General features: G+C 40.3%; 1 protein-coding gene across 7 annotated transcripts in view; it reads right to left on the bottom strand.

Moving 5' to 3' along the window:
* The window catches only part of ARHGAP26 (Rho GTPase activating protein 26), a 567,323-nt gene that overhangs the window by 341,810 nt on the left and 200,166 nt on the right, over positions 1–25,347 (bottom strand). For all 7 annotated transcript variants that reach the window (XM_060180212.1, XM_060180211.1, XM_007518998.3 and 4 more), the window contains exon 11: positions 6,335–6,413. In XM_060180212.1, the coding sequence (XP_060036195.1) occupies positions 6,335–6,413 (79 nt within the window). The remainder of the gene's footprint in view (positions 1–6,334; positions 6,414–25,347) is intronic.

The raw sequence follows: 25,347 nt of genomic DNA, 5'->3' as shown, positions 1-25,347 counted from the left end.
ATGACAACTCTTTAGTCACTATTAGGCCACCCCATCAGCTGAGGTCCTAATTGGGGAATCTTGGGATTCCCACACAGGCATGATGGGCCTAGACCTCGAATAGATTCCTCATCTCCATTGCTATTGGTCATCTCCATCAGGAACACCATAATGGACCCCTTTGTGGGCCCCTATAGGACCTTGCCCTCAATGTGGATCAACAATGGTAGAGAATATTCCATCCTCTAAAGGAAGGCTGGATAACATACTCTATCTACCACATGAGGAAGATGGGTCCTGAAATTGGGGCAGCTTGGAATGTTCCTACTTATGACCACAGAATGTGAGCTCAGACCTACAAGCATGCAGAGGTTACACAGGCTCCTAAGCTGAATATGAGCCCCAGATCAAATTGATGAGGTTTATAGTCAACAATATTTATATACCTTTCCTATATTTGGAAGCTACTCTCTTCCTTGATCTAGCTTTCCTAGCCCCTTTTCCAGCCATGAAATCATCTCTTCAGACAACAACTGGGGTCTACCTACATATCAAATGTTAGGCTCAGGAAAAAACTAATATAGTCATGGGCCCTTTGGAATATAACTAAAATAGGCCTACTAGCTATCTTCAAAATGGAGACCCCAAAAAATCTTCATCTACAATACTCCAGCCTTTAGGTTCATGATTAGTCAACAATTTGGTTGGCTTTATAGGTTAACTCTTTCAGCCAGATTCCAGATGCTACCATGATGCCAACTAGACTTCCCTGAGCAGATGACCTCCAATGTGTCCAAGAGCTCGCTTCTCCCAAGCCCTGCCCCATTATGAAAGAGAGAGACAGACTGGGAGTATGTATCAACCTGCCAGTGCCCATATTCAGCGGAGAAGCAATTACAGAAGCCAGACCTTCCACCTTCTGCACCCCATAATGACTCTGGATCCATACTCCCAGAGAGTTAAAGAATAGGAAAGCTATCAGGAAAAAGAATGGGATATGGAGTTCTGGTGGTGGGAATTGTGTGGAGTTGTACTCCTCTTATCCTATAATTTTGTCAGTGTTTCCTTTTTATAAATAAAAAATTCCAGATTCAGATGGGCCAGAATTATCAAATTCCAACACTTTCCATATATAACTAGAAATCAGCTGGTGAGCCATTAAGTTCAGTTTTTCCTCATGCAAATTTGAAATGGTTCCATTTATTTGAATTCAAATGCACTACACAGATAAAATCTGTAATATTTATTGTAGGAAAACAACTCTGATTTTTTACTCTACAACACACCCATTAATACCAAAAAAGACAGTCAACACTTTTCTTAGGGAGGGTGGTGATGCACCCAATTAAGCATACATAGAACTATGAGCAAGAGACCTGCCCAAAGACCTGGTTTTGAGTCCCCAAACCCCACCTGCAGCTGGGACACTTCTGAAGTGGTGACGCAGGCCTGTAGGAGTCGATCTTTCTACCTTTCTATCACCCTCTCCCCTCTCAATTTCTCTCTGTGCTATTGACTGAAATAGGAAAATGATGATGATGATGATGATGATGATGATGATGATGATGATGAAGAAGAAGAAAAAGGCCACCTGGAAGGGTGGATTCTTAGTGCTGGCACTGAGCCCCCGCCGTAACCCTGATGGCAAAACAATATATATATATATATTACACTAGAATATAACTTGATGCCAGAAGAATATTATTTATGTAACAACAAAAATCTTATAAAAATTAACTGATTCAGGGCTTGTTTATGGCTATTGCTGGAATTTTATTCCTCCTGAACATATGTGTTCTACCTGTAAATACACAAACACGCATACATACACACACACACACACACACACACACACACACACACACACACACACACACATGGAATGAGGGAGGGAGAAAGAAGGAAAGACACCACAGTAGCAAAGTTTCCTCCAAAGTCAGGATTGGAAGTTTGGTCCTGAACCTGGGTTGTGCTCATGGAAAAGCAAGTGCACTATCTAGGCGAGCTATTTTGCCAATGTTGTTTAGTTTACTTTCTTTTTAAAAAAATATTCACTTATTTATTTATTCCCTTTTGTTGCTCTTGTTGTTTTATTGTTGTAGTTATTATTGTTGTTGTTGTTGTTGATATCATCATTGTTAGATATGACAGAGAAATAGAGAGAGGAGGGGAAGACAGAGAGGGGGGAGAGAAACAGAGACACCTGCAGACCTGCTTCACCGCCTGTGAAGGACTCCCCTGCAGGTAGGGAGCCAGGGGATTGAACTGGAATCCTTAAGCCAGTCCTTGCATTTTGCACCACCTGTGCTTAACCCATTGTGCTACTGCCCGACTCCCATTTAGTTTACTTTCAATCAACCATCCTGAGGTGATGTTGAGCAATCAACAAACAAAAAGGATGATTAGCAAAATTAATTTCCCTTTAATTTTTTTTTCCAAAATATTTGTAAGAAATCTGGCAAAAAAAAATTGTTCACCTGGATAGTATGTGACTTTGCCATGTGGACAATCCAGGTTATGCCTGGCCCCCGCCACAATGGGGGAAGCTTCAGAGCTATAAACTCTTTCACTCACTCACTCACTCACTCACTCTAACTAAAAAGATAAAAAGCAATAGTAATAATTCAATTCAGAATAATCAATCAAAGAACTTCTAAAGCATAAGTATACAAAAAAATGATATGTACCACCACTGCCATCTCCTTACAATAAGGGAAGAACTCCAAGGTCAGCTAAAGAGGTTTCTGCTCCTCTACCAAAGTCAAAACTCCAGTAGGGACATATTTAAGTATTAGTAGAAAGATAATGATTTAGCTCACTTAACATAATTCCTTCTAGCTCTGACCAAGGTGGGTCAGAGAAGTTGAGTTCATTGTTCTTAGTGAGCTAAGTCAGAAAGATAAAGATGAGTATGGGATGATCCCACTCATCAACAGAAGTTGAGAAAGAAGATCAGAAAGGGAAACTAAAGGCAGGATCTGACTAAACTGAAAGTAGGGCACCAAAGTAAAAACCCGGTGGTGAGCAGGAGGGTGGACATGTGGCTTCCTGGGCCGGCGGGGGGTAGGGGTGGGGGTCAGTGGGTGGGATGGAACACAATCTTTTGGTGATGGGAATGGTGTTTATGTACACACCTATTAAACTTTAGTTAAATAAATCACTATTTAATTAATATGACAGGGGAAATTGATTGTATGTCTAACAAAGGGACTTTTCAAAGTTAACCCAATTACCAAATAATGTGATGATAACAGTAACTATCCATTGTCTTCTTGAACCCTAAGACAGCAGTAACCTCACATTTCCACTATAGAGCCTAAACTTCCCCCAGTCCTGGGACCCTAGGGTAGGGCCCACTTTCCCGTATGCTTCTCCCAATTCTTAACAAATAATATTGCATCCACTGATTGCAACCTAATCGATGCAATGAGTGCCACACCAGCATGCTTCACCTCAGACAGTGTCCAGAGACTTCAGGTGTGGAACGACAACCCTTCAGCTTCATCATTTGGGTGAGACCTTTCCTTTCATAGGATTCTCTAATTCCATCCCAGGTGGTTCACTTCCTAACAAAGTCCCAAAACCTAGATATACACCAGATTCCTGGAGATAGAACATATGCTCACAGGTATCCATAAACCAGGGCAAATATATACCTGAAAGCAGCAGTACGCTAGTTTGCAGTGAGTACTCCCCAACACTTCACCTCCACTATTCTAACCTTTGAGTCCATGATTCTTCAACAATTTGTTTGGCTTTGTATGTTAACTCTCTTTTCACCAGGTTCCAGATGCCATCAGGATGCCAGCCAGGATACCCTGGACAGAAGGCCCCACCAATGCGTCCTGGAGCTCAACTTCCCCAGAGACTCACCCTACTAGGGAAAGAGAGAGGCAGACTGGGAGTATGGACCGACCAGTCAACGTCTATGTTCAGCGGGGAAGCAATTACAGAAGCCAGACCTCCCACCTTCTACAACCCACAACAACCCTGGGTCCAGGCTCCCAGAGGGACAGAGAGTGGGAAAGCTATTGGGGAGGTGATGGGAGATGGAGATTGGGAAGTGGGAATTGTGTGGAGTTGTACCCCGCCCCATCCTACGATTTTGTTAATGTCTCCTTTCTTAAATAAATAAATTAATTTAAAAAAAAAAGAAAAAAAGGAAGGAAGAAAAAAAGAAAGATAATGATTAAAACTGAAACTACCAATTGTTCACTAGGCATATGCATCCAGTAATGATCCCTAGAGGTGTTCAACAATGGGGGAGGGGGAACCAGCATGGTATTTCTGCCAATTTTGCAGAATTATGGGGCTGTGTGGTGGTGCACCTGGTTGAGTGTACATGTTACAATGCACAAAGATCCAGGTTCAAGACCTGGTCTCCACTTGCAGGGGGGAAGCTTTTCAAGTAGTATAGCAGGGCTGCAGGTATCTCTCTATCTCTCTCCCTCTCTATATCCCCACTCCCTCTCGATTTCTGGCTGTCTCTATCCAATAACTAAATATAATGAATTTTTAAAAACTGCAGAATTATTTGTCTATGTTTCTCTCTCTAGGAAACTGAAAAACACAGTAGATGTGTTGGTTTCAATGCAAGCTATAAGTTTCTGTGAGAAAAATATATTATATTATGTTTAGAAACATTCATAGGGCAGAGAAAGTGATATCACAGTGAACACAGTGAGGCTGCTTAGAAGATAATTTAAAATTAAATTCCCCATCCTCTTTTGCAGATAAATGTGGTCAAATTGTTAAGTTTGGGTCAATAAAAGTGGCATATGTAACTTCTGGGCTCTGGCTGTTTCCATCTCATTCATTATATGGCTAGAAAACGGTAATGAGTGGAGCAACCTGGGAAGCTGTAGGATCAGAATGGCAAAAATGACTCTGTTAATATGGGCTGCCCAATTCTGGACTCTTGAGAGAAACAGACATTTCTATCTTACTTAATAAGCTACTGTACTTTGGAGTCTGTTATACAGCAACCTAGTGTATGCCCTACTAATACTATCACTTCCTATATCTACAGCTCACAGCAAGTTATTTAACTTGGTTCAATTCTTTATCTGTGAGATGAAATCTTAACTCTTAATTTATAAGGCATTAAGGGGAATAAACAGATTAAGAGATGTTAAGTACTAAATATGTGTTTTCACACAAAAAAATTAATTGATGTTAAATGATAATAACAAAAATGAAGGACTACTTAGATAAAGTCCTAAAGGCAGAAATGTATGTCAGTTTGAGAGTTTCTGTCAGAAACAACTTATTCTAGGAAAATTGAGGGTACCTCTTAGTCCAGGAGAAGAATTAATATTAAACTATGTTTAGAGTTGTGCAAACTGTGCCAAAATCTTTAAATAGTTCTTTAAATCTTGCTGTGTGTTGTTAAATGTTATATAAACAAACATAACTTTTTTATGCTAGGTGGCTTAAGTTCCATGTTTATATACAAAATATCTGAGCAAAATGACGCATTAACAATATAGTTCACTAAAGTAGTACAGGCTGAGAAAGAGAGCCACAAATAAACTCGAATTATCTTTACTGGACACCTGGCTTGATGGACTGAGTACATCAAGTACTGATGGGACATAGATTATAATCTTAGAATTTCACAACCTGCAGATTTTCAGACACTAAATTGAGTTAGCTGGCACCAAGACAGGGGAACTACCCTGGCTTTTGTACTTTCATAACTTTCACATGTCACAAGACATCGAAAAACCACAAATTTATATCACTCAATGAAGACCAGCATCTCTGAAATGGGAGCACAGAACATGACCATTATTTAATGCCTTCCCATTAATCCTGATAATCCCACAGTTTAGAATGGCAGATGGCTAATATAGAAAAGGGGAGGTGACCCAGAAAAAAACATTAAAAGATATTACATAATTTTCATAGACAGTTACCATTGTTTATATCACTAAAACAAATCTGAGAAAATCTGCATTGCACCCTATTTTGTGAAAACATCATAAAATCAATAATTCATTGAATCGTCATTAAATAATTCAATAAACCATAGTCATACGGTCTATATTCAATAAGTTAGACTAGAATCTGCCTCCTCTACTACAAACACATAAGCAAAGGGGCAATTCTGATGTTGTATCATGCAGAACCCATATCTTAAGAATGACAGCTTAATGATCAGGGATTATGTTCATGAGGAAGCTATACAAATATCTACAAGCATGAGACTGAGGGAGAAAAAAAAAACCCTCTGATATGTCCATCTTGAGAACCGAAGACTTTAGAGCAACAGTGAAAAGTCATACTGCACTAAGGAAGCAACAAACAGCTCATCAGCTTTATTCTTGCTGTACTTCCCTGAATTGTTACTTACAGGTTCCCGGCCATCCATGGCTTCCATCCAGAGTCTCCGATCCTCTTCCGACAACGCCTGCATGGTGATAACCCCTGGCCTGTAGAAAAAGGACACAAATGTGAACCCAGTGTTATAAGGAGAGACAATGTGAACAAGGAGAATTGTTATGAAATGTCCACTTATTAGATTAAGGAGTCTATGGAGTTACAGACATAAAGAGAGGTAGATCCATTTCACAATCTCAGAAAGCAAAGCAACCCTGTCTCCCATCTCTTCTCAATATGCTGAGGCAGGAATAAACAGGGAAGACATGACCCTAAAACAGGCAATGTATACAGGGGAGTAAAATTATTCCTTTAGACCTTGTTTGTTCTTACTTTCCAAAGTGATTAATATAATGCTATGCTCACAGTAGGAGCTCAAATATTTACTGAAGTGAAAGGAATGAACAAAAAGAGAGACTAATATCCAGCCCAGAGGGATCCCAGTTTTTGAACATCTAGTCCAGGGCCAAGCAGGTGTGGGTTTGAGACCTCACTTCCTACCTGCAGGTGTCTATCCTTCTCCTACCCCTCCCTTTTCAATTTCTCTCTGTCTTATCAAGTGAAATTAAGAGAAATATATATCTACACACACATATATTCCAAACCTTCTAAATTTTTTGACATGAGAATATCCTTTTTTTTCATGCCACCAGAGTTATAGCTAGGGTTCAGTGCCTATACGACGAATCCGCCACTCCCAGCAGCCATTTTATTCCTTCTTTTCTTTTATTCTTTTCTTTTCTTTTTTTTTCTTTTTTCCTTCAGGGTTTTACTGGGGCTCAGTGCCAGCACTAGGAATCCACTGTTCCTGGTGACCATTTTCTCCATTGTATTGGTTAGGACACAGAGAAACTGAGAGCGGAAGGGAAGACAGAGGGGGGAGATAAAGATAGACATTTGCAGACATGCTTCACCACATGTGAAATCACCCCCAGCCCCCCTACCCCCCTGCAGGTGGGGACCCGGGGGTTCCAATTGGGATCCTTGTGTGGGTACTTGAGTTTTGTACTATATGCATTTAACCTGGTGCGGTGCTCTGCCACCACCCCACGCCACCCTTTTTTTTCCTCCTTCAGGTGAAGTTATATATTTATTTATTTTTATAGGACAGAGAGAAGTTGAGAGAGGAGGGGGAGAGAAAGATAGACACCTGAAGACCTGCTTCACCAATTGTGAAATGAACCCCTTGTAGGTGGGGAGCTGGTACCTCAAACTGGGATCCTTGAGCAGGTCCTTGAGCTTCATACTAAGTGCACTTAACTCAGTGCACCACTGCCCGATCCCCCTAGAAGAATTTATAACACCAGGGAAGTGCGGGTAAGTTTCATTCCCCCTACTTTCTTTTTTTAAATTTTTTTATTTATTTAAAAAAGGAGACATTAACAAAACCATAGGATAAGAGGGGTGTACAACTCCACACAATTCCCACCACCAGATCTCCGTATCCCATCCCCTCCTCTGATAGCTTTCCTATTCTTTATCCCTCTGGGAATATGGGCCCAACTCCCAGAGGGTCCATTCCCCCTACTTTCAAATAACTTCTCAGCAAGAACCCACTCAAGGATCCAGTTTGAGGTCCCAGCTCCCCACCTGCAGGGGGCTCACTTCACAAGCTATGAAGCAGGTCTGCAGGTTCCTACCACCAGAGTTCTGTGTCTACAAGTGGGAACCTTATGGAATTATGCCCCCTATTAAATTACAATTTGGTAAAATCAATATTAAATCATTAATCATCTTTAAATGTTGGGTAGTATGCCAGCTCCCCCGGCTTCTGTCTCTAATCCTGCTTAAGTAAGCACCGGCATGACTGCATGGCATTGGTTTGATCCCACTCAAAGCTGTGGTCTATTTACATAAATCACTAACTGAGCACCACCCTCCCTCCAGGGCATTGGTGGTTCTGTGGTAGAATTCTCGCCTGCTCCGCCCCCTCTCCTTGTCACACCCTGATTTTCCACCACTCTCTTTCCGCTCTTCCCTCTCTACATCACATCCCCAGCCATGAGTCCCTGTTCGGGCACCATTATGTTCGGGCTGGCTTCACGGGCGGAGACAGATGACCAGGGACTCATGGCTGGGTTGTACGCAGTATCTCTTTATTCAGGCGGGACGCAGCACAATCTAAGCCAAACTAAACTAAACTAAACTAAACTAAACTAAACTAAACTAAACTAAAACTCACAATGCTGTCCTTATATATACTTGCCAAGTAGGGTGTAAACAGGATGTGATGTAGAGAGGGTGGAGCGAAAAGAGAGTGGTGGAAAATCAGGGTGTGACAAGGAGAGGGGGCGGAGCAGGCGAGAATTCTACCACAGAACCACCAATGCCCTGGAGGGAGGGTGGTGCTCAGTTAGTGATTTATGTAAATAGACCACAGCTTTGAGTGGGATCAAACCAATGCCATACAGGCATGCCGGTGCTTAGTTAAGCAGGATTAGAGACAGAAGCCGGGGGAGCTGGCATACTACCCAACATTTAAAGCCTAAAAGAATCAAAAGTGGAGAAAAATTTCCAGTGAACAAGAATTAAGTCATATTATCATCTAAGTGGCTGCATGACTAAGCAACACAATAGGCGCGCACACACACACACACACACACACACACACACACACACACACACACACACACAGACCCGCCAATGCCCTCAGCCAGGGCTTCTTTATTCCACACACCTAGAATCACTGCTCCTGGCTTATGTCCATAGTTCCAAATGAATATATCAGACTGCTTTAATGTAGATCATATTTTAAATAACACACATGCTTCTTTTCACTAGTCATCCCTGAATATCCCCTAAGAAAGAAAGTTTTCAAAGACGTGAGTGTGCAATGTGACAGAGAGTACAAACGAGATGTGTAGGCATGTGTGAGAGAGGGGGAAGAGAAAGAATGAGAGCAGAAATAGTTGGGTGGGTGGTGTATATTGGTGGTGGGGAGAGTGGTGGTGAAAGGAGAAGCAAGTAGATGAGTGAGTATGTTGAACATGAAAGACCAGTGATGGTAGGGATACTCAGTCCAAAAGACTGACCTGTGTTGGCCACACTGGTCACTCATCACTGGCATATTATCACAAAGATGGCTCAGAAGATATAAGACTCTTCTCTTCACCAGCATTTGCCTGGGTTTTCTTCCTCTTCGTATTCTCAGGCCTGCTGAGAGCCTGAAGACTGCTGATAGTCAGTGTTCCAGGGACCCAGTCCTGTCGCTTTGGGCCATGGGAGACTGATTCTTCCCTTCTACCTCTTTAAAAGTCATGAACAAAACTTAGAGGCTTTGAAATTAAAAGTCTATAAAGCTGTGGTCAGCTGTATAACTCTTAAGCCCCTGGACCCTAATCTTAAGTATCACTCAAAATGTTGTGTCCAGACAATAAGCTTCAGAATTAGGTGGGTTAATTCATATCATTGAGCTGGGCCTGGGAACATGGATATTTAATCAATTTTCTAGGTGCACAGTCTGACACACAGTTAGGACTGAGGCTTCCTACCCAAGCCTCTCTACCAGCTCCCACCCTTTTCTTTTCCACTACCTTAGAATGGAGAGCAAAACAGCCTCCTCTTCACCAGGAGCCAAATGGCCTAAGTGACTCCAGTTTACTTCCTGCTAGAGCTCAACAGCAAAGAGTGAGACCACACAGTTGCCTCCTATACAAAGCAAGGTTTCAGGAACTTTGCAAATGTCACATCAACTTCATCAGTCAGTGTGCAATTTTTACCCAAAGCCACAAGAGGAAGTGCAGACATATTCAGAGGGTGGGCCATTTGGTTTCAGTAACCAGGAAAGTCAGCAGGATTTATTTTGATTTCAAGAGGAGAAATCAACACATAAGTTCTTTTCCATATGTGGTTCTGTTCCCTTTTATTAGAGGAGACAATGTTGAAGAACTGTATCAAATAGATGTAGCACACTTAGCTCTAATCCTATCACCCCAGGTTCAGAGACTCCTTCCACAGTGCCTTATAGGTACACCAAGACCATAGTAGTACTCTTTTCAGGCATGCAAAAAATCACTCCTTTAGCTCCAAGTGTTTTTTTGTTCCTAACTACAATTTAAACCATTATCACACGAATCTCATTTGTGTGTGAATTTCCTAGAAGGGTAAATGTTCTCTATTTTGGAATAAAGCAATAAATAACTTTTCATAATTACCTCCCTTATGTGCATATACACTACTCTCACTCAAAACAAAATAAGTGAAATGCTCAATGACTTCACACTTTGAATGTCAGCCATTGTAAGCTGACATACTTTAAACTATTTTCATCTGTGGCATAAATTTAGTTCATGCATAATGAAAGTGATGGGCAGTGAAATCTTGAGACATATGGAATGTAAAGGAGATAAAATAAAACAATGAAAGAGAAAAGACAAAGAGATAGCTTGCCTAACAGAACATACACTTTACCATGAATGAGGATCTAGGTTCAAGCCCTCCAGTTACCACAAGAGAATACCATGCAAAGGGATAGTTTCACAAGTCACAGAGTAGTGTAATGTTGTCTCTCCTCTCTCTCTTATTTTTTATTTTATTTTACTTATGTATCTTTTCTTTTTTGCCTCCAGGGTTATCACTGGGGCTCGGTGTCTGCACTACAAGTCCACTGCTTCTGGCAACCTTTTTTTAAAAATTGGATAGGACAGAGAGAAATTGAGAGAGAAGGGGGGAGATAGGGAGAGAGAAAGAACGCTCATGAAGTGGGCCCCCTGTTAAGTGGGGAGTGGGGGCTTGGGCCTAGATCCTTGTGCTTTGTACTATGTGTGCTTAACTGGGTGTGCCACCACCCAGCCCTCTCTATTTCTCTATCTAAAAACAAATAAAAAGAATCCACTGGGATTGTGGGAAATGAAATTGTACAGGCTCCAGTAAAAAAGAAAAGAAAGCTGTAGATGAGCAGGGTATCTAGGTCTAAGTAGAAACGTTCATTAGGTACTTTAAGGTGTCTTATTAGTTCTTTATACTTTCTTGCTTCATATACTGACTCACTGCAAATTAGTGTGCACTTTTGGTTTAAGGTATATATTTTCCCCTCACTTACTGATTCATGTACATAAGCCCTACCTAAGGGGCCGTGGTAGAAAAAAGAGAGACAGGCTGGGAGTATGGATCAACCTGCCAATGCCCATGTTCAGCAGAGAAGCAATTATAGGAACCAGACCTTCCAACTTCTGCACACAATGATCCTGGGTCCACAGTCGCAGAGGCATAAAGAATAGAGAAGCTATCAAGGGAGAGGATAGGATATGGAGCTCTGGGGGTGGACACTGTGTGGAAATGTACCCCTCTTATCCTATAGTATTATCAATATTTCCATTTTATAAATAAAAAAAGAAAAGAAGGAAGAGAGAGAGAGAGAGAGAAAGGAAGGGAGGGAGGCAGGCAGGCAGGCAGGCAAAAAGAAATGGAGAAAATGATCAGAGAATTTAACTTTTTAGTTCTTTATAGAACAAAGGAACTACTGAACACACAGTCAACCAATACCTACATGAACAACCTAGCACTATGTTACATGCTATGCTGTGCACTATACATAAATAACTCAACCTTTATGACAATGTCCACTTAGTAGATGAGACTATCCCATTTAAGGAATGAAAAAAAAAAAAAAAAAAACCTAAGGCTCCTCAGTGAAAAGTGAGTGCATATGTCTACCATAATATGCATGTGAGAATGTTTAAGAGACATTTTAATTCATTGTGCCCAAAATTTGCAACAGAAAACAAAATATGGGAGTCGGGCTGTAGCACAGCGGGTTAAGCGCAGGTGGCGCAAAGCACAAGGACCTGCATAAGGATCCTGGTTAGGATCCCAGTTCGAACCCCGGCTCCCCACCTGCAGGGGAGTCGCTTCACAGGCGGTGAAGCAGATCTGCAGGTGTCTGTCTTTCTCTCCTCCTCTCTGTCTTCCCCTCCTCTCTCCATTTCTCTCTGTCCTATCCAACAACGACAACAACAATAATAAGGGAATAAATAAATAAAAGGGAATAAATAAATAAAATAAATATTAAAAAAAAGAAAACCAAATATTCACCAATAAGAATACAAATTGTTGTATATTTAAACAATGGGAGCAGCTGCATTTCAATCCTTTTTTTGGTCAACTAGGAATATCAAAGGAGACCACCTGGGACTGCAACAAGACAGGACTAGAACTACTTTGGGAACCCACCAATCACCAGAGACCACAACTCTGCCAAGCCCTCCAGCTCTACCCAGTTGAGAAACTTCTCTGAAGAACAAGAAATATCAACGATTGCCTGAGGCTACGAAAAGACAAGACTGGGACTATTTTGGGAACCCACCAAGTCACAGGTAAGGGAAAATACCTGTGGACCCTGGACAGAGAAGAGCCTAAAGAGAGATTCTTGGGGCTAAAGCCCATATCTACTCCTGAGGGGCTGGTAACTGTCCGGCAGTTGGCTAGTTGAGGAGCTACCTCCAGTGCTCAATGAGAAAGGTTTTCAACCATGACTACTGTATCCTATTACATTGTCATTCAGACTAGATGGAGGCATAAAAACCTTCTCAGACAAGCAACAATTTAAGGAATCAATTACCACCAAGCCTGCCCTGAAAGAAATAAGTTCTGATAGGTGTTCTATAAATAATCAGATCACCATAAACATGCCATATATCAAGCACTCTAAAAAAGCTACAATAATGACATTAAAATACTTTAATCTATAATATCAGTAAATGTCAATGGCCTGAATTCTGTGAAGACACAGAGTAGGAAGATGGATCAGAAAATACAACCCAACCATATGTTGTCTGCAGGAATCCCACCTAACTCAACAAGACAAGCACAGACTCAAAGTGAAAGGATGGAAAACTACCATACAAACCAATGGCCCACAAGAAAAGGGCAGGAACAGCTATGCTCATATCTAACATGATAGACCTTAAAATAAATAAAATTTAAAAAGATAGGGATGGACATTACTTAGTGCTCAGAGGATCAATCAACAAGAGGACTTAATGATTATCAACATCTATGCACCCAAGGAGAGGCCATCTAAATACTTCAAACATCTACTAAAAGAGCTACAGCAATATATTAACAGCAACACAGTAATAGTAGGGGACTTCAACACGCCACTCTCTCATAGTTCACCCAGGCAGAAAATCAATAAAGAGAAGGAGCTAAATGAAGAGATAAACTAGAACTGTTGGACATTTTCAGAGTAAAAATGGTGATTTCTTGGATAGAGCTTGAAAAAATCATGTTAAGTGAAATAAGTCAGAAACAGAAGAATGAATATGGGATGATCTCATTCACAGGCAGAAGTTGAAAAACAAGATCAGAAGAGGAAATACTAAGCAGAACTTCAACTGGAGTTGGTGTATTGCACCAAAGTAGAAGACTCTGGGGTGGATGCCGGTGAGTGGTGGGGTCGTGGAGGGGAGCAGTTCAGGTCGTGGAACAGAATGGCAGAGGACCCAGTGGGGGTTGTATTGTTGTATGGAAAAATGAGAAAGGTTATGCATGTACTAACTATTGTATTTATTGTCAGCTATAAATCATTAATCCTCCAATAAATAAATAAAAAATAATAAACAATGGGCCACCACACAATGATAAAGCAGAACCAACTACTACAACATACAGTATCAATGAGTCTCACAAATATAACAATGAGGGAAAGAAGCCAATACAAAGACTATTAGCAATATGCTTCCATTTATATGATGTTCAAATATTGGCAAAAGTCACCTATGGTAGTAGTTATCAGTGGTGTAATTTTTGTCTTGAGGGAGGGATATAGGCTACGACTAAGAAGTGACACCAGAGAACTTTTCAGAGTGGCATAAATGTTTTATATCTTGACCTAGGTGGTTATATAAGCAGAGAGGAGAGAGAGAGAAAGTGTGTGTGTGTGTGTGTGTGTGTGTGTGTGTGTGTGTGTTTTCTCTCACTAAGATACAGACTTAAGACGTGTGCATTTTACTGTGATTGAACTTCAATAACAATGCTTTTAAATACCCAACAGATATGATTTCTCATTAGTAACTTAGGCTCACTAATTATCTTAATTTTAGTGTTTCAGCCATGGAAGCTAAGTAGACAAACTGGTGAATCCATGCTGTTCTTCTGTAGAATATGGGTCATTTGTGTCTTCTCTCATCTGGTGTGTAAAGGAGCTACCTCACAAGTTTCTTGTGAAGGTTATGTGAGATAGGTTGTATTACACCGTGTGAAGCACATAATAAACTTATGAACTTAATTACAGGGGCAGGTGGAGGTGTGAGGGATGTAACACAATGGCATGTGTGGAGAAGGTCAAGATTATGGAGGTAGAAGCTTGGAGTCTATATTGTAAAAGGAAGAAGAAAGAAGTCATGAGTATTTCTGATATATGTGACCCCACCCCCCTAAACACTCTCACAGCACTAAAAATCACACCTCTACCACCAAAAAGCAAGCTAGGCAAAGGGCAAAAGTGAAACACAGGCTCTAACATCACAGCATTTCCTTTCAACTCTTGAGTGAAGTTACAGTGGGTCACTTCCCCTCTTTTGGAGTCAATGTCAGATAGCTGGTAAGGAAAAAACAGGGTCTTAAGCAAATTCTACAAAGCCTGCCAAAGAGCTCCTTTACACACCAGATGAGAGAAGACACAAATGATTTACACTCTTTCCTGGAACTCAGTTCTAAGATCTACTTAAAAATAGAGCACCTCCTTTTCACTCTGAATAAGCCCAAGGTTAGGGCTATATCTGCACTAGCTTGAGAATCATGAACAAGGATCTGCAATTTCCATTAAGCTGGGATGTCCTGACTCTAACACTACAGGATTGATGCAGAAAATAATTATTCATTTATCATTGGGCAAATCGCTGTCCACCACCTATGTCCTCCAACTGTGGCCTTTCAGAAGAGCCATGGAAAGCAACACTCACATAGAGACACATCTAGCATCCTGAGACCACTGAGGTTAGTTGAGAACCTTTTAACTATCTGAAAACAAGCAGAGTCACAAGGAGCTCCAATTCCAGGGTTACTTGACAGCTTTCCTACTCTAATCTTATTCCTAAATCTGAATCAACAATGGTGGTCTTAGTGGCTTGGCAATCTCACTTCCTATTGGACAATGCTATTACTAACTCCATCCCACTGAAAGAAACATACCCAGAACTCTATAGTACTGTTCTTTCTAAATCAACCTCCAAAATGTTTATGGTTTACTCACTCATGAGACTATAATTTCTCCATTGACAAGAGCTCACTTAAAGCTTCTATACACATAAGGACACATTTAAGGGTCAAGTTCACGGTAGAAGGGTCGTGGAATCCACAAAAGCATACATTCTCAGTCTGTTTGCAACCTGCCTCACTATGCTTGCATGTGAAGAAAGAAGGAAATTACAAAGGCTTAGAGAATGGGTTGTCATCATCCACAGGTGAAAAAGCCACACAACACCAAGGAAAAGAAATGATTCTTTGCTTCTAAAGTGATAATGGAAAAACTGATTCCTTGTATTCCTGAAAAATTCCAAAAGTGTATGGTGCAATAGATCTTCTTTTTATACAAACCTATAAAAAGTTTATGTTTGTATGTACTCATCTGCATAAAGATCTGGCTAAAGCAATACAGAATAATAGTAGAGAATAGGGGGTCGGGCAGTAGTGCAGCGGGTTAAACACATGTGGCGTGAAGCGTAAGGACTGGCATAAGGATCCCGGTTGGAGCTCCCCACTCACCACCTGCAATGGAGTTGCTTCACAAGTGATGAAGCAGGTCTGCAAGTGTGTATCTTTCTCTCCCCCTCTCTGTCCTGCCCTCCTCTCTCCATTTCTCTCTTTGCCTATCCAACAATAATGACATCAACAACAACAATAACTACAACAATAAAAAAACAAGGGCAATAAAAGGGAAAATAAAAAAAAATTAGAGAATAACATCTTTTCCATGTCTATAAGATTTCAGAGCAAGAGCCTATATAAGACCAGATAAGTAAACAAAAAGAGTAGAATGGAAGTAGGTAAGAAATTCCTTATTGCTCCAATGAAAAGAGGCTCAACCTGATTTTTCTTAAAATACACAATCTTCTACTTTTTATTATATTTACATTTTCTCTTTTTGATAGGGTCACAGGAACAAAAGAGGACTTCCTTCTCTAAATGAAAACCAACACTGAAACTGCAAGCAAGGCAACATGGCAGCTGGCAGCTGTCATCTTAATGTATAGTACCACATAGCACAGTGGGGACTTTGGTGAAGTAAAGGCAATAGGTCTCCTCCTAAAGGCATCCACCACTGAGTTCTACCAACAGCTGGCATGTGGGAATTATTTATATAGTTTTTTTTTCCTAGCTTAAAAACACTTCTCTAACACTACTGAAGTCAACCAAGTATGTTTATAAACTACCAGTTTTCAAGTTCTGTTGTGTCAGTCTGCCATTTTCTCCTTCTCTCTACCTAGGTTACCATGGCATGTTGTAGTACTGCATGCATTAGACCATCAATGGTGCATGAATATATTCTTAACTCACCTTACAGACTCAACAGAGCATGTCCAATTAGTCAATAAAGAAGAACTTGCAGTACTTCCCTTTTCTCCCCAGTAGGTCTAGTATCATCACTGACAGGCAACACTAAACTAGTATTTTAAGGGATGAAATTATAAATCTGCACGGTTGTGCATGATAAGATTATGAGCCATTAAAGGTCCTTGTGGATTTTCTATTTTTGTGCATGAGAAAAAAATGCATAGTGTGCCATAGCAAATCAGATGGGCAGGGGTAGAGTAAATGAGAGAATGAAAAGTTATAAGCTGGTGGCCCACAAACTTTAGCTAAATGCTTATTATGACTCAAACACCACCATACTAAGAAATGTTAGTTACTTGCATATCACTTACTGACATGTCACAATAACTGTAGTAAGGAGAGTGAAAGAGATAACAAAAAAATAAATAAATAAAAATAACATACCAGGTAGGGTGCATGTCCTGACAAGCAAGTAGCTCAGGTTGAAACCCTGGCACCAAACAGTAACACAACACCAGGAGGGAAAGCTTCAGTGCTATCGTACCTCTCTCCCTCTCTGTGTCTAAATGGAAAAAGTTGGCCTGAATGGTGAAATTAAAAATGTGCAGGGTCCAGGTTTTACACACATACACACACATGCACGCACACACTCACGCCCATGTATGAAGTAAGTGCTATCACTATATATCTTTCAAATTCAGGCTCAGACATTGTTTACACAATGTCACATAATAAAGTGGGCAAGTCTTAATTAACTTGAACACTATCTGAAGCAAAGCTTAACTCCTAACCACAATGTTGCACTGCCCTCTTGTGTTAAAAATATATGTGACCAGGAACTAGGATGGCAAGTTTCACAGGAGATGGGGGGAAGGGAGGGAAGAAGGCTTGCCTCAACCCACTCCCCTTCTTTTTGTACACCTTCAGATTTTTAGAAGATTTCTAATTAGTTATTTTAAAAATGTCTGGCCCTAGTAAATGAATGAATCATAATCTACTCAACCTAGAGCTAAGCTCTATGGAAAATGACCCTAAAGCAGAACCAGAGTAATAATAAAACTAAAAAGTAAATACCAGGCTTTTAATTTATTAATATTTATTAGAGAGTTAATGGCTTACAGTAAATAGTTGTTGATACATGGGTAAATTTCCTCAATTTTTTACAGAACATTACCACCCCCAGGCCAGGTCCTCCTCTACCAACACACATCAGGACTTGAAGGTCCCCCCACCCCCCTGTTTGCTTTAGTGAATAAGTCCTTTGCTATGGCACAATATTTAATTTGTTTTTAAAGACGTATTATTAATATGAGAGTGAAGGAGAGAAAATGAGAACATCAGAGAATCACTCTGGTACATGTGATGCTAGGGACTGAATTTAGGGCCTAGTGCTTTTAAGTCTAATGTTCTAGTCACTATGCCACCCTCTGGATTACATTATGCATTTATTTTAAAGAAGATTGAAGTAAAAAAATATGCTAGTCCAAACAAAAAAATCTTTAGCATAGTAAATACCATGGTGATTAAATATTAATTTGAATGTTTATTGTGTGCCAGTCAGGCTGCGAGGGCCCAGGAACACAAAAGTGAGCACATTTTAACACCCTACACCCTAAGAAAGCATTAGTAATTAATGAGATGAGTAAGAAGCCAAGAAAGTGCAAATATGCTACTATTGCTAGAAACTATGAGAAGATCTTCTGTTTCAAAAACTCTTCTGGTTCATTTACTAACTGTTTACATTTTACTATATATACATATATACATATAAATATACATATATATGGGTATATATACATACACATATTGAAAAAAGAATCTTCCTCTAGAAGCACCTTTAGTTTATTTGATAAAGAAAAAAGTTTATATATAAGTAGAATTTACTAGCTTGTCTCCTCTCTTCAGATTCATGTAATAACAAAATTTTGGTTCAGCTTTCGTAACTCATTTTATACTAGATACTGGCAAATATACTATTATTCTTTTTTAAATTCATTTTTACTAGTGATTTAATAATGGTTTATAAGATTACAGGGGTTTAGTTCCACACTACACCCACAACTACAGTTCTTGCCCCACCCTGACCCCTATCCCCCAGTGCCCTTCCCCACTGATAACCACCATATTTTTCACAAATTCTTAGAGACAGTTTGGCTACTTTTTTCTTTAAAAGCTCATGTACTTCAATTCAGTATCTTGGATAAATAGTTGTCCTTCAGAGGAATGCAGGTAATTTGTGAACAGATATGAACTCTGGCAAAAAAGATTTCTTGAACACACACATAAAACTGAAGGGTAAAACTCCTTGACTTTACCTCTCCCCCCCACCCTCACATTTTCTTTTTAACTTTTTTAATACTTTATATTAATGAATTAATAATGATCAAAAAGATTGTGGGATAAAATAGACTTCTTAACTTCTTCCAGCATGAAGATCCCAAATTAATCTTTTATTCTCTTACCTTTAGGTTCCTGATTACTAAACAATTTGTTCTTCTTTATATTTTAATGCTTTTCAGCCACCAAGTTGCTGATGCTTCCATGATAACAACCTGACTTCTCTAGGCAGATGACCTCACCATTGTGTCCTAGAACCCCACCTCCCCAGAGCCCTGCCCCACTAGAGAAAGACTGAAACAACCTGGGAGTATGAATCGACCTGTCAACACTCATGTCAGTGAAGAAGCAATTATAGAAGCTAGACCTTCCACCTCTGTACGCCATAAAGATCTTTGGTCCCTACTCTCAAAGGGATAGAGAATATGGAATCTTCCACTGGAGGGGATGAGATACAGAACTCTGCTGGTGGGAATTGTGCACCACTATTCTAAATCCTAGTTTACTTTGCAGACTAGAGAACAGAAATAAGGCTGCTTCTGTGCCCTTCCTTAAAGTTCATTAACAACCATACCACTCTTGCTAATGCCAAAATTAAATTGCAAATACTCTTTGATTTAATTTTAAGAAAAAAAATTGACAGTTTCAGATGATATAAACTGTAAAGATTTCATGAATTTCTCAAGTAACTTGTTTTACAGACCAGCCAAGAAGCAGTTCAGAAAGTACAATAATTCCCTCCACTCTACCTCCACCCAAGTCATGGAAACTGGAGCAGTATAACACCCTCTAAGGAAGGAAAAAGACATTTCCTCTCTGAAATGTCAATGGTATTGAGAACAGCACTCTAATCCAACCAGCAGGAAGGCAAAATCAAATATTATTTCAAACAAGGGGTGAGAAGGGGAGGGAAGGGGAAGTTTGAAACCAGGAAAAATGGAGTCATCTGTTGTGAGAGATAAAAGCACATTGCACGCAGAGGGAATGTGGGGCTGCCTGCTTTTCAACACACACTGGTCAGCTAAAGTTGCTTCCCCCCGCCATCATCTGCAAACAAACCATTCCTGAAGAAGAGACTGACTTTAGTTCCAAAAGCAAAGTAAAATAATAGGTTAAATAGAGGCCAGAGTAAATGAGCATACCTGCTTTTGCAGGAGAGTGTGAAATTATCAGTCATAAAAGGGTAGTAGGAAGAAATTTCTAGAACAAGAATAAATCATTCAGAATAACTCCCTTTTAAGGAATAAGATGAATATGATGACTTCATCTACAGAAAATACAAACACATACTGCACCCTAATTGTCAGTGCATAAAGAACAGCTAATTTTCAAAGCTTACCAATACATGTACTAAACTGCCATCTAGAGGTTGATCATGGAAAACTTTGTTACATAAGATGACCCTTTTCTAATACATAGGCTGTCTTTGATATGCTGAATCTCTCAAAAGCCTAGACCAGGGAGAACAGAAGCAGCCCTTAGCACAGCTATATACAAGATGCTGGGTATTATACCCCAAACCCTAACAAGAGACTTTTCAAAGTTAACCCAATCACCAAATAATGCGATGATAACAATAACCATCCATTGTCTTCTTGAACCCTAAGACAACAGGAACCTCACATTTCCACTATAGAGCCTATATTTCCCCCAGTCCTGGAACCTTAGAGTGGGGCCCACTTTCCTGCATGCTTCTCTCAATTCAAATCAAATAATATTGCATCCACTGACCGCAACCCAATCAACACAATGAGTGCCACCCCAGCATGCTTCACCTCAGACAGTATCCAGAGACTTCAGGTGTGGAATAACAACACTTCAGCTTCATCATTCGGGTGAGACCTTTCCTTTCATAGTATTCTCTAATTCCATTCCAGGTGGTCCACTCCCCAATAAAGTCCCCAAACCTAGATATAGACCAGGTCCCCTGAGATAGAACATATGTTCACATGTGCCTATAAACTAGGAAAAAATATATATCTGAAAGCAGAAGTACACAGTAGTCTGCAGAGAGTACCCCTGGTTGTTCAACAATTTTTTTAGCTTTGTATGTTCACTCTCTTTTCAGCCACCAGGTTCCGGATGCCAGCATGATGCCGACCAGACTTCCCTGGACAGAGGACCCCACTAATGTGTCCTGGAGCTCTGCTTCCCCAGAGACCCACCCTACTAGGGAAAGAGAGAGGCAGACTGGGAGTATGGACCGACCAGTCAACACCCATGTTCAGCAGGGAAGCAATTACCGAAGCCAGACCTTCCACCTTCTGCAACCCACAACAACTTTGGGTCCATGCTCCCAGAGGGACAGAGAATGGGAAAGCTATCAGGGGAGGGTATGGGATATGGAGATTGGGTGGTGGGAATTGTGTGGAGTTGTACCCCTCCTATCCTACGGTTTTGTTAATGTCTCCTTTATTAAAAAAAAAAATTAAAAAAATGATGACCCTTTTCAGATTCCACATAGGAACTCACACCATCTTATAAAGACATACAAGCAAGTGCACTAACATGTATCACAAACAAAACAAGGTAAGTATTCTTTTACTTTTTGAAGGTTCTATTTATTTATTTAAGAGAACCAGAACATCACTTAAGCATATGCAGTACCTGGGAGGAAATTGGGAACTGAGCCACCTCTCTGACCACAATGAGTATTCCTTTAATTTAATATTAGCATGGTTTCCTTTTTAGATCATATATACATACACATATTGAAAATATAATCTTCCTCTAGAAGCACCTTTACACATTCTTTTTTATTTTATTAGTGATTTAATAGTGGTTTACAAAATTAATGATTACAGGGTTATAGTTCCACACTGCACATACTACCAAAGTCCTTGCACAAATACACTTAGTATGCCTATAATTTACTTTCAGCTTATAGATGACTTGAAAAGTCATAACATAATGGAAAAGAAACATCATGAAAATAAAAAGTGAGAGACAGAGACAACTCAGAGAAATACTCACCAAAGCTAAGGTTTACCATAAGAACAATGAAATCCCAGATTTGAGGGCATATAAAATAGTCAGTGGTCGGGAGGTGGCACAGTGGATAAAGCATTGGACTCTCAAGCATGAGGTCCTGAGTTCAATTCCTGGCAGCACATGTACCAGAGTGATGTCTAGTTCTTTCTCCCTCTCTCTCCTATCTTTCTCATTAATAAATAAATAAATAAAATCTTTTAAAAAAATAGTCAAAGGATATTTTCTGGCACAGGACTACATCAGTGAGGAATGCTATTTATTACATTCTATCTTCAAAAGCCCTGTAAATGGGGCACAATTACCTCATCTTATAGATGTGGCTATACCACCTGTCCAGACTCACGGGGTTTATAATGGCAAATACCAAATGTGAATGCAGGGCTATATCAACCTTACACTAAGCATCATGCAGTCTGCTAAAAGAAAAGTCCTTGAAGTGAGGGTGGTAACTGAAGGTTCCGTTAGATTTTTCAGATCTTCCATAAATAAGTCTTTGTAGCTTTTACCTTTTACCACTTTAAGAAATCTACCATTTTCCTGCTCACTTGCTCTCCCTACCCCCCTCGCTAACTGCGCGCACACTTGTGTGTGTGTGTGTGTGTGTGTGTATTGGGGGAGGGTTCTTCATATATATATAAAATCAAATCACATGTGCATTTACTGAAGCTTTAGTTTAACCAGCAAATGAAATGATTAAGTTTCTACAGATTCACTCAAAATTCTGTCAAATCTATCTAAAAATGCCATCAACATAAAAACCAAAAACCCAACACCATATGCATATAGTGCTATGTTTAAAACATATACAAAATGCTGTTATTCAGCTTAAGAGAGGAAACTGCCTGTGACAGAAATTTAGAATTGAACAGAGGCATATAAAAGCACACCTAACTAAATAACCAACCAGTAAATACACAGTATTTGGTGAGAGGAATAGAGCAGAATTTATATAGATTATGGCATGCTAGTTTGGGCTTGGCTCAGGTAAATGGCCTCATAACAATTTGTAGAATGCCTACAAAAGAAAAATTAAAAAGACTTTATATCTGGCTTAACAGAAAACAGCAGGATGGCTTTTAAGAAGGAAGGCACAAAGAAGTCTAGCATCTGGAGGCACTTCAGTCAACAAAAATGCAGTTCTTGCATATATGAGGGCCCAGGACAGTTCCTCAGAACTACATATATGAGAGCACTACTCTAGTCTATTGGTTTATTTCTCTCATAAAACAAACACTAAATCATAGTGTTGCATTGCTTGCCACTGTGGTCTATTTACATAATCATTGTTTTCATTGGTTTAATCCCCACTGGTTCCAGTGCTTTTTCCTTCTCCCCACCCCCTATCCTATGTACTTCCTCTTCCTGACACTTCCACCTCAGGAGATATAAAAGGACAGGTTTTTCTAAAGAATAGAGATTAGATTGTTGAACTGCATCCCACTCGTCAATAAAGATTGAACTGCGTTCCCACTCAGCCATGAGTTCATGGTCTTCTCTCTCTCACCCTTGAAGCTAGCCCAGCATCTGGCGCCTGAAACAGGGACCAGCATATGGCACCAACATGGGACCTAACCCGCCCATCCCCCAGATAAGTAAAGTTGTTTGGCTACCTGTCCACTATGGGTTGCCTTTCTACTTATGAAGAGGTTTCCCAAAGCCTCTACTTTCTTTATGAGACAGTTTCTCTGTCTCTGGAACATTTTGCTCTGGGCCACACTTAGGTTCCCTGACCAGGAACTTTGGTTCCTTATGACCATGATCATAGAGCTTGGGAGATGCTGGGATAGCCTGAGGGTGCTTCTTCCCAAGCAAGTGCTCTCTGGATTGGAGAGAACTCAACTAGAGCCAACATAGGCTGCTGTGTGGGAGAGGGATCACTAGCTTCGCAGGAGAGAGACTCTAGGAGCCGGAAGGCAATTCCAAGTGTGTTTAATCAGAAGAGCAGCTGTATTTATACTCACCAAGTAGGGTGGAAACAGGATGTGATGTAGAGAGGATGGAGCGAAAAGAGAGTGGTGGAAATCAGAGTGTGACTAGCAGAGGGGGCAGAGCAAAAAGACAGTTCGAACCAGTGAGATTAAAACAGTGCCCTGCAGGTAGGGCTGTTCTTAGGTAACTGGTTATGTAAATAGACAGCAGAGTTAAGCAGGGGGAAGCTGCCTTACTGCCCAACATCATGGAAGGAAGGAAGGAAGGAAGGAAGGAAGGAAGGAAGGAAGGAAGGAAGGAAGGAAGGAAGGAAGGAAGGAAGGAAGGAAGGGAGGGAGGGAGGGAGGGAGGAAGGGAGGAAGGCAGGCAGGCAAGCCCATCCAAAGGATTAAAACTGCTTTATTAAACTATATCTCATTCATCAGTAGAATCTCTAGCACACAGTTATCCATGATAAATGAGGAAGGAAAGAAGAAAAGAGGGAATGAGTTCAGAGTAATCTAATCACACCACCATTCTCTGTAAAACTGAAGGTTAAGTTCCTCTGTTTCATTGTCCCACAGCATTTGGCCTTCCAACTTTGTCAGCATACTCAACACAGCAGCATATATATTTTTAGTTGTGTGTATGTGTTCTAAACTCAATTTAAGTTCCAGAAAGGCAAAGATGATGCTTATGCAGGCTCACATTTTACCCTTAGCAGTTAAATACTCTTGGCATCTCTAATAAATTATCCTTTTCTGCCCACTTTTAGTGAGAGCCAAAATTGGGAAAGGGGCATTTAATACCCCCACATGTTTTCAAATGTACAGACTTCTGCGGGAGTCAGTTAGTCCTGGAAAAATGGAAGAAGGAAAAACAAAAACAAAAAACTGTAATTGTTTCCTGTCCCATATGTGGGAAGTTTCATAAAAATAAACAAATGCAAGGATCCTAACAGATGACTACCACAGTAATTCTTTAGTTTAAGCAAACATTGTCCCTACATCTGCTCACTTCTTCTTCTTCTGTAATTCTTTAGTTTAAGCAAACATTGTCCCTACATCTGCTCACTTCTTCTTCTTCTTCTTCTTCTTCTAGCCTTTGCCCTTCTTCTGTAGCCAGTCAACAGCGTCAGGTTGAGCCTGATGTAAAGTTTCGAGACCTCCTTTGAATCTGGAGAGGTGGCAGTCGTTGACTATGTGGGTCATAGTCTGTCTGTAGCCGCAGGGGCAGTTCGGGTCGTCTCTGGCTCCC

The sequence above is a fragment of the Erinaceus europaeus genome, chromosome 2 (genome assembly GCF_950295315.1).
Source record: "Erinaceus europaeus chromosome 2, mEriEur2.1, whole genome shotgun sequence".
NCBI classification, from domain to species: Eukaryota; Metazoa; Chordata; class Mammalia; order Eulipotyphla; family Erinaceidae; genus Erinaceus; species Erinaceus europaeus.
This window is presented reverse-complemented; position numbering and strand designations above follow the sequence as displayed.